The sequence below is a fragment of the Sardina pilchardus genome, chromosome 4 (genome assembly GCF_963854185.1).
Source record: "Sardina pilchardus chromosome 4, fSarPil1.1, whole genome shotgun sequence".
Lineage (NCBI taxonomy): Eukaryota > Metazoa > Chordata > Actinopteri > Clupeiformes > Clupeidae > Sardina > Sardina pilchardus.
Window position 1 is genome coordinate 31,783,626 of NC_084997.1, and position 14,123 is coordinate 31,797,748.

Here is a 14,123-nt window from a genome sequence, read left to right on the forward strand (position 1 = left end):
AACTAGGCCTATATTGGTGTAGAAGTCTAGGCTAGGAATATTGATAGTTTTAGACTAATTTAAGCTATTTTATTGGGATTTTGAAAATGAGATGAACGGGTCCAAAACGGACCCGGGCCAGAGGTATTTTGAGTCCGTTGCGGATCCGCGGCGGATTTGCGGGTCCGAACAGGCTCCGGGTCAGAGTATTTTTTATGAGTCCGTGGCGGGTCCAGAACGGACCCGGTCCAGAGGTTTTCTATGAGTCCGTCGCGGATCCGTGGCGGATTTGCGGGTCCGGGATGGATGCGGAGCGGAGGTAGCGCGGAGCCCAGCCGGGTCCGCGATCCGCCCCCGTAACGGATCCGTCACTGAGTGCAAGTGGACGCCGATACGGGTCCGTTTCGCGGGTCCGTTCCGGAAGCCGCGCTACCTCCGCGGCGGATCCGCCGCGGAGTCCTTTTGCTCTCCTGCTCCCAAGGGGGCAGGAACATAGCTGCCAACACTCCCGTTTTTCCCGGGACTCCCGCGGTATTTTAAGGTCATCTCCCGCCGCCCTTTCTATTATGATGAGTTAAATAGTGTAAGATCACTAAATTGTTAAAATGTGTGTCACTAATAGCCTATGAGATTATCTGATGAGGTAGTATTATTAACATTATAAAATGTGTACAATGGAACTTAACCTATAGGAGCTAGTCCTGTCTATTTTACTTTTTGTCATAGTCTGGTTGAATTTTTGTCTGGATTTTCTAAATTTGTCTATATTCTTTTTCTTGTATGTGGTTGTGTGCGTCAAATGTTGTATGTTTTATGTTTCCTATGTAAATGATGATTGATTGAAAATGATTTATAGGACCCCAGGAAGATAGCTGGTCTGACCGAGCTAATGGGGATCCAAATAAAAAATCCAAATCCAAATCCTCCCGTTTTGTTGTTTCTCCCGGAAAACTCCCATAATTCGCTACAAGGCTCCAATACGCTCATTTTTCTGGCGGAGCAGGTATGTTTGAACCTGCCGCTATTGCTAATGTATATTGTCTACACGGACCCGGTTGGGTGTTGCACCTAGTGAGTCAGCTACACAAGTAGCGAATTTGCATGGCTATCAAACTTAGCCCGTGCAGCCGATGTCTCGCAAGTAAGCGAGACATGTTGGGAATTGAATTGATTAGCCAATCACATAACATGTTATTGAGTTTTGGTAACTTGTGTCCTCGGAACAAAATCTGCAGCAGCTTAGTTTTGGAAGTAGGCTAGCTAGAGACAGCAGTTGGATACATAACTGGCATAGAATGCATCAGGTTTATGGTAAGGTAAAAACAACGACCAAAATGCGTGCTCAGGGAAAAAGTGTATTTAAAAATATTTCTGTAACTTCCCAAAATGCCCTTGGTGTTGTATTTGACCTACAGATGTGTTACGGGCAGATGGCCACCACCTGCAACATAAATGGGAGATTCAAACGATTCAAAAGTCTCTGTGTGCGCCTCTCTTGGAGTAGACCCAGGAGTCCCTCTAGCACTGGTAGGCCTCGCCCAGGTGCGGCTCACCTACTGTAGCAATGACAGACAAACGCCGGTCCCCGATGAAAACATAACCTCCTTGGCGGAGGTAATAAGAGTTTGACTTATTATAAGGAGTCTTATCAAATAATATGTCTTGGTGGTTTATTTATATCTGCTAATTTATTCCAATATGCAAATAATTTTTTGCCCAGTCGACTCTGGTCAGTAGTGGTAGCATGAAGAGTTCCAGCACATCAACGATGAAACCCGCTTCAGTCAACTCCCCCAGTGTGAAATGGTAATGAAATATGAAATGCTTTGCTAATGATACTGTACATTCTCACACATTGCAAAATGTATTTATTCTGCTCAATATATAATTACTAATGTAAACAAAACAGACGCATCATAATGCTTATCATTTTTTATAAACAAATTGTAACTCAAAATTGGCTTGCCATATTTTATGTTAAATATGCATTTACATCCTATAAGCGTTTTGCATTTCCATACTATTAATTAATGAGTCAAGTTACAACGTATCTACAGGCGTACAGTTCACCTGGAGTGTGTAAGTGCTATTGCACAAACAACACATACACAACAAAGGACACTTAACATCACAATTCCTGATCAATAAGGAGCCAACACAATATGAGTTGTATAATGTACTGAATTACAAAGAATAACATCAACAGGCTAGTCAACTGTAGGCTTACAGTTCGCCTGTGGGGTATACTACGAATCTCGATTAGTGGGTTAGCGAGGTATGTTGCGCTCAAAGCCAGGGTATGCTGTCATACGAAAGTGGATTTGTTTTAGCGTCGCTGTATCACCATGGTATCTTATGCTCGCAACCAAACCTGGTCGGGAGCAGGTTATGTGCTTAGTTATAGCTCAAATCGTGAAAAATCACCGCCCTCTGACCAATTCTAACCAATCCATTATCTTGGATAACGAAGTCATCTCACGTGTGCTAATCTGTCAAACTTCGAACAGGTTCAGCCCCGCCTCTGCAAACATTTTGAATCTCGAAGGCGCTTTTAACTATGTTGCGCGTGCAAATATGTCACTACTATGGACGTGCATACCATGCAATATTTGATGACCATCGATTTTTTGATGTTATGGGTTAGACACTAAAAAAGACCACCCTAGATTTCTGTGCCGTTCATAAATGCGGAAGTAATCGTTGGTTAACCGAGGCTGTCTTGTGCGTCTCCACGTTCCCCGATTGGTCAAAGTCACCCCAACCACGAGAACGCGCACAGATCTGAGCTGAAAGCCTAGTTTGATAAATTCATCCTTGAGTGAGTTTCGTAGTACCACTCAACTCTGATTGCGACTTTCGTTTTTAGCAATCCAGGTTATCCAAAGAAAACCTGGTTATGTTCAACGAGATTCGTAGTATACCCCACTGGAGTGCAAAAGTGCATAACAACAACAACACACATCACAGTTAGCCTACGAGAAGGCAACACTATCCAATTTGGCTTTGTGTAGTCTAGATAGTGTGGGTGCTGCTGTATAGGAGGCAACACTATCCACTTGGGCTTTGTGTAGTCTAGATAGTGTGGGTGCTGCTGTATAGGAGGCAACACTATCCACTTGGGCTTTGTGTAGTCTAGATAGTGTGGGTGCTGCTGTATAGGAGGCAACACTATCCACTTGGGCTTTGTGTAGTCTAGATAGTGTGTACTGCTTTATAGAAGGCAACACTATCCACTTGGGCTTTGTGTAGTCTATATAGTGTGGGTGCTGCTTTATAAGAGGCAACAGTATCCACTTGGGCTTTGTGTAGTCTAGATAGTGTGTACTGCTTTATAGAAGGCAACAGTATCCACTTGGGCTTTGTGTAGTCTAGATAATGTGGGTGCTGCTTTATAGCCTTGGCAGTGAGGTGGTGACTACCAGAGGAGTTGAGCGCACCTGGCAGCTCCCCTGCATAGCACGATGCCCGGGACTTGAGCAGCGATTGGTGCCCTCACCCTGACCATCTCCTCCTCACTGCTGCTGGATTCGCTGCTGGAGCTGTCAATCATGCAGCGCAGCTCCAGGAGCAGAGCATAGTGTGCAGAGACACGCACTCGACTGGAGCACAACCCCTCCACCTGCAGAGAGAGAGAGAGAGAGGGAGAGAGAGAGAGAGAGAGGGACGGAAGAGAGAGAAAGAGGGAAACAGAAGGAAATAGATAAAGAGAGAGACAGAGAAAGAGGGAGAGAGAAGGAAGCAGAGAGAGATAAAGATACCGTCAGAAGACATCCTGAGGGAGAAGTCCATCAATATGTGGACATGATTCAAAAAGTAGGAAATTACTAACTGTTGCTGTAACAATATAAGACCTGACAGCTACTGAAAATGACCCCAAATTTACCCCACAAGGCCTTCCTCATGTTTCACAAACATATCTTTTCTTTTTTTGGGTTGTTACAGAGGTAGTTTTTTAATTTATGTTAGAAATTATGTTAGAACTTCCAAACAGTTTGAAGAAAGTTTTGAATCAAAGTTGCCTAGACTTTTTTGAATGTCCATTTTTTATTTCTGACGTCAGTTACACCTCCACAATGCCAAGACGATCATAATAGCTGAATATGAACTGACATGTTTTCCATGTCAATAAGCACCAAGTATACAGCCCTCAGCCATAAAACTTGAAACGTAATAATAAATTCCATGACATCTGCAGTTATATTAGTACAAAATAACCTCTCCAATGGTGATGGATTAGCCCTGAGCACACTTGGGTTAGGACCAGCCCTAAAGCATGCCAACATTCCACTGAAGAATCTTAAGATCCCCAAAACAGAGACCCCGAACCAAAACCGGGAAAGAGACATAACAGATGAGACTGATCTTGGCAAGCGATTTAAAAAACATGGCTTACAACAGTATTGTGCTGAAATAAAGCCACATTTTTACAAATCGTCACAATAATAAACCAGGGGTCAAAAGGTCACTGTGGAGAGCTCCACAAAGAACACTTTAGTGGACATTTAGAATGCTCTACTGAAGATTTAGACTGGGCAAACCCAGCCGATCTGCCGGCGATTAGATTTCGCCCTGCAGTTAAGGCTTGAAACCTGCACAATTATGGGTGCCTCTCAACATCTCTCCTCGATCCTCGAGAGGCGTTCCCACTGATCTATAACTAACACTGGATAGACTATCCCATTGTTGCCGCCCCATCATTCTTTATCTAGATCAGTGAGGACGAGGATCGAGGAAGGAAAGGGAGGGTGTATAAAACACCAAATGAGAGGCACCCTACAGTATATCTCCTGCTTCCTGTCCACATTTGCTTGAACCAATCACAAACTAGCTTATACACCAAGCGCATGGGAAACATTGCTCTGATTGGTTGAAGGACTATCCATGTGTGTACAGAGTCATTTGAACTATGCCCATTGATCATGCCTCTTGTGAAGTAGAAATACAGCGCAGACTCCCCAGACTAATGTTCAATCTTAAACGATTGAGTTTGGTCTGGTGATAGCCAGGTCACTGAAGAGTAACAAATAGTAATTTGCACGCATGTGTGTGTGGAAGTGATACGTTAGCGAGACTGTTTGTGCTGGGAGGACATGTTGTCTTTACTCAAGAGGTGTGGTCTGCTGGTTGTGACTTGCGACTTGTGGTCGTGAGTAAATGTTGATGCACAGCAGGAATGAAGAACAAGGGGTTAAAATGAATCCTTGTGAAGTTCTGAATGGAAAAATACTAACCAATAACTAAAAGGGTGCGGTCCCAATTCCTCACTCCCATCGTGTTTGTGGAAAAGCACTATGGCATCACATCTTGGAAACTTAACTAGAGAGCAAAATTAGCTAACGCTATGATTCTATCCCAAAGGGATGCACCTGTCAAACATAGACACAGCAGAGGCTCCATATACAGTAGCCTACATGAAACACCTGGACGTTTTAGAGAAAAGTCTTCTATTATCACCGTGACAACACTGGATAAGGGCATGTCCTGCTTTGATGGACATTCCCTTAATCATAACCAAGTGGTAACCAACAAGTGCATGTTTGCGCCCGTCCTTGCCACAAGTGTTTTCAAGTGCCTCAAGTGTTTTCATGTCATGAGACAACCAGAATGATGCAAGCTTTCAGCATCTTTCAACGTCTGCTCAAGTAGCCTATTTCTGACAATTCTGATGTTAATAATCAATATGATTTTCTGACCGCAGAAGGGTTCCACATGGTGGCACATCTATCCAGATAATTCTCGCTTCCGACGGGGCAGACGCTCTCTCTGACACCAAACTGGAGATCCATATCATACGTGTTGAATCCCACCTCTGAGATCTGCATGGGGGAGAAAGGAGCACACATCACAGTCTGTGTTAGATTACGGAGAGATTACTGTAAACTGACCGCAATAACTTCAATCAGAAAATTCAGCATTCCAAGACATTTAAACAGCATTTAAAGAAGGTGGATATGGCCACCAGATGGCAGCAGTTAGCTTCAAAGATGTAAGGAAACAATGTGTTTTCAACATTCATTCGCTTTGCAGAGGGCACACCAGGGTGTGTGGATTATGATGCAGAAGGGATTTAGCAAGGATTACAAAGCAAGACTTTAATTATGTGATCAAAACTCTTTTAGATAATGTCAGTTAGGAACTAGACTGGTATGTAGGCCAATATTGTCAACAGAGGCAATGCTTTAGGGATTCTGTGAGTCTATAATCACATTAGGCCCCCATCCGGCCACCGTATCTCTCTCTCTCTCTCTCACACACACACACAAACACACACACACACACACACACACACACACACACACACACACACACACACACACACACACACACACACACACACACGAGAGCCTATCAGCCTCACCTGTTGCACGGTTCTCCTGTTAACACGGAAGAGAAACGGCGAGGTGGCGTGCCGGTTCAGCTGAGTAAGAGCCACTCTTTGGGCCAAATCCGCCGCAGGACGGAAGCTGGACCTGAACAACGGAAGCACTACACACCACAGGACTATTATATTACTAACTTAAAAGGAACAATTTGACTTTAATAGTTATTTATTTATAAATAAAACTTTAAATAACTCTTTTGGGTTATGTCTTTGGGCCAAATCCGCCGCAGGACGGAAGCTGAACTTGAGCAACTTCACACCACAGGATTATATTACTAACGTAAAAAGAACAATTTGGCTTAAAAACAAAACAAAACTTTAAATAGCTCTTTGGGCTATATATCCGTGAGACCATAAAACACTCTAACACGACGTCTAGCATTCAGTTAGGCCCACTACACTCATTTGAACGTAATCAAGCCTAACTTTAATGTAAACTAAGGAGAGTTGATGATGAAAAACAACACACACACACACACACACACACTTACCGGAGACACAGACGCACTGAAGCAGGACCAAATAAGCCCAGATGGACATCACCCCTCTGATGAACATGTCAACTTCACCTTATATCGGATTTCAGGTGAGATAAAACAGTAGTCTCCTGTAAACTTAATTGTAGCACAAACCTCTGTAGAAATGCACTGTAGTCTCCTGTAAACTTGTCTCTAGCACAGATACCTGTATAGGGATAAATTGTTGTGTCCTGTAAACTTTAATGTAGCACAAAGTCCTGTGGGAATAAATTAATGCTGCTCCAGTACACTCTTCTCTGTTCAGATTGTGCCCCATACGTACACATGTATACACTTCAACCAACTGCCACAACACAACTGCCAGTAAGATACACTGCAGCTACCCTATAATGACTAATCAATGGCCCGGGGCGAGGTGTGAGGAGAGAGCTGCGATTGAGAACATGCCCGGCCATTTCAGAGGAGTTCCATGGTTAACCAACTGCAGTGTAGGAATGTACGCACATGTATTCAAATTCGACAGGAGCTGGATATGGGCACAAACGTAGTCAAAAGAAAACATATCCGCACACTGTCAGGTACGGCGATGACCTGAATGGTTGAAAAGTACTCTGCCATTAAACTGGGAGCGTACAAGACAGTGTGCAGATATTTTTTTCCGTGGTTAACCACACATCACGTGCATGCTTGGCGTGCATCGGTCTGTGGGACTCAGATAAGCGCAATGGGAAAACCGTATCACACTTGGACCACTCTCCGACACGTGGATTTAGCCTAGAGGAATTTCCATGGAGACTGACATTGAAAACTTTATTTTTTCAATTCAGTGATCCCATATGGGCAATTTAAGCTGCAGCAAGCTTTTAAAAAAAAAACCAAAACACATGAGGATACAGAAAAATTGTATAGTCTGGGACTTGGCCTAATCCCTCTTATTTAGTTGAGCATATCTTTTACACACACACACACACAGATGTGTGCGTGCATTTCCATGGCAATTATGAGAAAGCATATATATATATATATATATATAATCCCTGAAGATTCCTCCTCTCCCCTCTCTTACTCCCATCGGACTCTAAAGCTAACAGGCTGATCAGTAGCCCCCCCGCCCCCCTCACACACACACACACACACACACCTCCTCGTCCCTGTTGACTCCTGGCAGCACCCATAGCACTGGAACCAGACCTCCGCCTCGTCTCCATCTCCCCGGTCCCCTGACGCAGCAGGCGTCGCCCCACCCCCAGACCATCATCTCTGCACCATCTGGACCAGGGCTCCTGCCAAGTTGCATAAGGCTGGAGAACATGGAGAGCAGCCCGGGCCCAGGCCCAGCGCCGGGCCACATCATCTCCTCAGCAGCAGGAGAGCGGAACCCTGAGAGAGTTCTAGAATTAATGAGGACTTCTCATTCACCAGCAGCTGCCAGCTGCCTGATTTAGACAGAGAACTCAACTCTTGCCGTCAGTTACCGATCTTGAAAGAACGACGTTTGAAGTTGTTTTTGAACTCAGTAGTCCTCAGTGAACTACAACTGTCAGGGGTTACGATTAGGAAGACAATACCCCCCCCCCCCCCCCCCCCCCCCACACACACACACAGTTCATTACAGACACAGATAAACATTGTCCTTTCAGCTCAAATATCGTCTCCAGACAACACACAAGAGTGACAGACTGAATCCAGACCAAACTTGTTTTGCTTGTTTTTCTTTAATGACTCACAGATGAGAAGTAAATTGCACGCACCTCACATATGGAAATATATATTCATAAATGTACAATATAGGATTTGTATAATCTTAGACAACACTTTTTTTTCTCCAAAAGGCCTTTACATTTCTCCATATTTCACTCAAAAATATATCACTTATCAATAACAAAAAAGATATATTTCATTTTGATAGACTTATAGTTTCTTAAATTTCACAGAAAACAAAGTACAGGAATGTAACCATCTGTTTTTGGCCGCACGGAAAACATGTCAACAGATCATTCCATCCAATCAACTAATGTTTCCTCTCAGGTACGTCTTTGTTTTGCATCCTTTGTCTGGTGGAGATGCACACACTGCAGTAATGTGTGTGTGTGTGTGTGTGTGTGTGTGTGTGTGTGTGTGTGTGTGTGTGTGTGTGTGTGTGTGTGTGGTGTAGTGTAGTGTAGGAGTGAATTTAAGTACTTTGAACTATGTGGTTTTACAGTGTAGTCTACACACGTACACGTGTGTGTGTGTGTGTGTGTGTGTGTGTGTGTGTGCGTGTGTGCGTGTGTGTAGTGGTCTTCTTCATTGCTATAAGACTGACTTCATGGCCTATAATTTCCATAAGGCTAGATTTGAGCCTCCAGACACAGCACTAATGTGACCATGTCATGCACACGCCACAGCAAAGTCATTACGTCATAATGCATCATGAGCGTCAGCATCCAATGGGAAGATAGCATGACCGGCACCTGCCCACCGTGGAATACGGTCAGCGCTCAGAACACTGCATCTGCTGCTATGGCAACTTGAGGACATGAGTCATGTTGGTATGGAGGTGAGTGAGCAGTCCTCACATCGGTAATGATAGATAATGACACCTTTAATTGCATGCCAGGGGATAATCTAGTTTTAAATTGCCAGACTTTAACTCCACAGCATTTTCTGCTGGAGGATAGCCCAGATGCAATCAGTTGAAAACAATGACTGAAAAAAGTGTGTCATTAGTTGAATAGTGTGTCTGATTTTTCAGTGGTAGACCAAAACATTGAAGGGACTGGTGAATGTGATGGTATAAAAATGTGATGCCTTATTTGGAAAAAACTGCCCTGGTACAAGATTCATTGGGTCAAATTCTGCCATTGTAACTGTAAATAATATATTTGTATATGCAAATATAAACAGTTGATACTGCTGTAGGTAGGGGATCTCCCACCGCGGCCAATCAACAAGCAGGCCTACTCACGCTCACGCACAAAACCACTAACAAAGAGACCTTTGTGGGCAAATAAAAAAAAAACCCATCAACAACAGGACAGCCTGTGTTTCAAGCCTTTAAAGTGGCATTTCCTTAAAAGGTGCATCGTGTAGTTTAGTGACACCTAAAGGTTGCCACTATCCTAGTACCGCCCTATCCAAGAGCGTGGATCAGGTATGGGGGCCATCGGGTGCCATGGAAACCAAATGACCCCCCCTCTAAAGCCGGTTTTATGGGTCGTCCCGATGACTCACTCTTTATGGTAATACTTATTCCAAGCAAAAAAACAACAATTCATAGTTATAGTTGATTAAATTACACGTATGACAACACATTTATCAATACCGTATTCCATTTCTGCAAATGGAATTCCCAAATCCTTCACAACTGTAAAAAAAACACCCCAAATCCTTCACAACTGTCTTTAAATAAATTCATGAAGAATAAATGCAAGAACATGAAACAAATCAAGATATTCTTAAACATATTCCCCTGTTCCCCCAGAAATATATCATTTTACGCCTGTGAACATCCTTATTCTGGCTGACAAAAGTCTTCACATTGCACCTTCAGAGGCAAGTCCACGTGGTTTAATTTAAGACTGGCCTGTGTCCATCTCCACTGTCCCTAACTCAGAACAAGTATCAAGAGAATCCAGCGGAGCGGTTCTAGAATAGAATGGACGCAGTGGAACATGTGAGAAGCTCAGCAGCCGGCCTCCTCAGAAGAGATCAGAGTCATGGCAACCAAGTCAGTGACAAAGAAAAGGGTGAAATGGCAGATGAATACGTTTTGGAAATGTTTCTTTTTATTAAGCATGCAGCCCAAGTAGCACTACATACACAACATATATATTTATATATATATAAAAACAATATCATTAAAAAACAAAAGGAAACTAAAAATAAACCACTTGGTTAGGATTTTCTACACAATATGGGAGGCCAACAGAAAAGAAATGTGACAAAAAGAAAATAAAAACATTTAAAAATGTACAAGAAATGTAGATGAATTAATCCACACATGTTCATGGGATGCTGTTGCCATGGTACTGCATAAGAGGTTGGAGCAGGACCACTCGTCCTTCCTACAGGGAGCCAACTGGGACAGTTTGTGCAAAATCAGGGCCTTCTGTCCCGTACTGAATGTCTGTGTAGGGAGTGAGACAGACGACGCTCCATTGGCCGATATAGTGGAGACGTCCGAGCCACCATTTTGTGCCAACTGGCTCTGAAGGGAGTGCTGCAAAACTACCCATGATGCAGATGCCGGATGACAGTTTCCAACGAGCTCACACAGAAACACTTACACACACGGACACATCTCTGGGAATTCATTCGAAGACATAAAGCTATGCTCTCCGCTGAATGGGTATTAAATAAAAGAAAATGAAGTTTTGAACGTATCGATTTGTTTTCCTATTTGATTTTGTCTTTTTGAGCTAAGTACGATTAAGAGGTAAGCAAACTTTGAACAAAGTTGGTGCTTTGGAAATCAGACTCAGACGCATCTAATACTTGCCAGCTTGGTCTGCTGACACAATGATTTCCCTTTTGGAAAAAAAACAAAAACATTTCTCCCTGAAATGTGTTCTGTACAACCTGACATGAAACACAACCAAAGGTCTTAAAAGTGAAATTCTAACAGGGCTGGTTAATCCACTCTCAAGACATAATCCGTCTTCAAAAAATAAGGTCACGCAAACGGTCACGTCAACTTGGCCAGAATACCCCGCCTCTAAAGCGTGCAGCCAATCACAGAGCAAACAAGGACTAGCTGCTTAGCAGTGATTGGCATTGAATGCCAAGAGCAAGAAAGTGATTGAAGATCCCTGTTTGGTATAAAGACAGACAGAACTCATCCCTATTTTAAAGCATTCCAGTTGATCTAAAATGAAGAAGAGTTGTTACGTTGTTGATTTATGTCACGATTTATGCTTTCTTCATCTCAGCGCTCTCCTTCATGTCATACGTAGGGTTATAAATGACTGAATGTCAAAGTTTGATTAGGGGTTTAATTTGATTTAGAAAAACATATTTGCAGAGGCTGTGTTCATGTCCCAAAAGCCTTTTCAAAAACCCCTGAGTGATCTGTTCTCACTCTGCCCTCCCCCCCCCTTCCAATTTAGCACTTCTGTAGTCAGTGAATCTGTAGGAATGTGTGGGGGGCACACACACACACACACACACACACACACACACACTCGTTTAACATGAGGAGTTGTGTAATATTTGTAAGTTGTGTCTGTGACTGCAGGGTCCGGTAGGTGGGTGAGGTGTGGTCACTCTGCGTAATGCGTGTGTGTGTGTGTGTGTGTGTGTGAGCTGTGACTGCCAGGTCGGGTGGGTCGGTGGGTGGGTGGGTGAGGTGTGGTCACTCTGCGTAATGCGTGTGTGTGTGTGTGTGTGTGTGTGTGTGTGTGTGTGTGTGTGTGTGTGTGGGAGGGTGAGGTGTGGTCACTCTGCGTAGTGCATGATGGACTCGACGTAGTTGCCGGGGAACAGGCCGGTGGTGCCGTTCATGACGCCCTCGTACCAGCCGTCGTCGTTCTTCTTGATGACGTAGATGATGGCGCCCTCCTGGAAGCACAGCTCGTCCTCCTTATCACGCGCATAGTCATAGATGGCCACCACTGCACCAGGGGGACAGGGGAACGGGGGGAGGGAGAGAGAGAGAGAGAGAGAGACATCAAGCATGAAAGTCTGCATATCTGTGTGTGTGTGTGTGTGCGTGTGTTAGGGCTTTGACTCCGAACTTCGTTATTCGAATATAATTCGAATTTTTGAAAAATATATGATATTCGAACGAATTTTAGGCAGCTCTTAATATTCGAACCTGTTATAAGCATTATTTTTTTGTACATGTGTTTGCATGCAAACGTTGTTTTCAGATTCAGCGGCTTTCTCACATCTGGTAAAGTCGTGAATCATGAGCTCATTAGCAAGGCTATTAGGCTTACTCATCTGGGCTCCTGTAGGTGATGTTAGCGAGTGCTTTGACTAGCCTATTCAGTTTCCCCACGTGTGTGTAAGTTTCAAGGTAAGCTAGTAACTTCCTCATTGGGACAGGCCCTTTTAAGTCTTGGAGTTGGAAGACATTGGTATTGAGATGGTCAATCAACTTGAATGCAAGGGTTTTAATCTGTGCAGCATGCTAATCATGCTAACCGGATAATTTAGCTTGTTGTCTTCTATGCGTCATTGCTTTCACGATTGTGAATGTTTAGGATGCATGCATGTCGAGGGACGGGTGTCCATTGAGCGCGCACGAGGGAGGACGAGAGAAAGCGGGCCATGGAGAATGAGTTTAGGCTACTTAGGCTATACTGTTTGGTAAAGTTGTATGCATAGTGCCTCCACCTGAACAGCGTTATGTCGGTGCAATCAAGCTTCCAGGGATCTTGTTTTCATGGAGACAGACGCGGTCTGCACGGAGTGGAGGGTGTGTGTGTGTGTGTGTGTGTGTGTGTGTGTGTGTGTATGTTTGAGAGAGAGAGAGAGAGACACAGACGCACGAGTGACAGAGAGACGGAGGGAGAGCAGGAAAAAAAATCAGCTTAATGAATGCTGTGTGTTTTTCCAATAGCATGAAAATAATGGTCAAAATATTATTAACAAATATTCGAATACATTCGAAGTTTGATATTAATAACCAAACGAACTTCGAATATGATTTTTGGCCAAAAGTCAAAGCCCTAGCGTGTGTGCATGAGTGTGTGTTATGTGTGTGTGTGCACACGCGTACATGCGAGTCCAGCGCTCACCTTTCTCCAGGTAGGTTCTGGGGGCCCAGGCGGGTCTTCCTCTGCGTACTGTGTGTGTGTGTGTGCGTGTGTGTGCGTGTGTGCGTGCGTGCGTAGTGTGTGTGTGTGTGTGTGTGTGTGCTCAGCGCTCACCTTTCTCCAGGTAGGTCCTGGGGGCCCAGGGCGGGTCCTCCTCTGCGTAGTGTGTGTGTGTGCGTGTGCGTGCGTGCGTGCGCGTGCGTGCGTGTGTGTGTGCACGTGTGTGTGTGTGTGAGTCCAGCGCTCACCTTTCTCCAGGTAGGTCCTGGGGGCCCAGGGCGGGTCCTCCTCTGCGTAGTGTGTGTGTGTGTGTGTGTGTGTGTGTGTGTGAGCTCAGCGCTCACCTTTCTCCAGGTAGGTCCTGGGGGCCCAGGGCGGGTCCTCCTCTGCGTAGTGTGTGTGTGTGTGTGTGTGTGTGTGTGTGTGTGTGTGTGAGCTCAGCGCTCACCTTTCTCCAGGTAGGTCCTGGGGGCCCAGGGCGGGTCCTCCTCTGCGTAGTGTGTGTGTGTGTGCGTGCGTGCTTGAGTGTGTGTGTGTGTGCTC

At 44.5% G+C, this 14,123-nt stretch overlaps 2 protein-coding genes across 2 annotated transcripts in view; both read right to left on the reverse strand.

Annotated features, from left to right (window-relative positions):
* Positions 1–238: 238 nt before the first annotated feature.
* On the reverse strand, positions 239–9,150 carry LOC134078992 (secreted phosphoprotein 24). Its single transcript, XM_062535155.1, has 5 exons — positions 9,146–9,150; positions 6,338–6,449; positions 5,673–5,795; positions 3,417–3,598; positions 239–449 (listed from the first exon to the last, which is right to left on the reverse strand). The coding sequence occupies exons 1-5, from the start codon at positions 9,148–9,150 to the stop codon at positions 239–241; spliced, it is 633 nt and encodes a 210-aa protein (XP_062391139.1).
* A 1,435-nt stretch (positions 9,151–10,585) lies between these two features.
* The window catches only part of abi2a (abl-interactor 2a), a 46,514-nt gene continuing 42,976 nt past the window's right edge, over positions 10,586–14,123 (reverse strand). The window contains 1 exon segment of the mRNA XM_062534997.1: positions 10,586–12,431. Within this exon segment, the coding sequence (XP_062390981.1) occupies positions 12,256–12,431 (176 nt within the window). The 3' untranslated portion in view covers positions 10,586–12,255.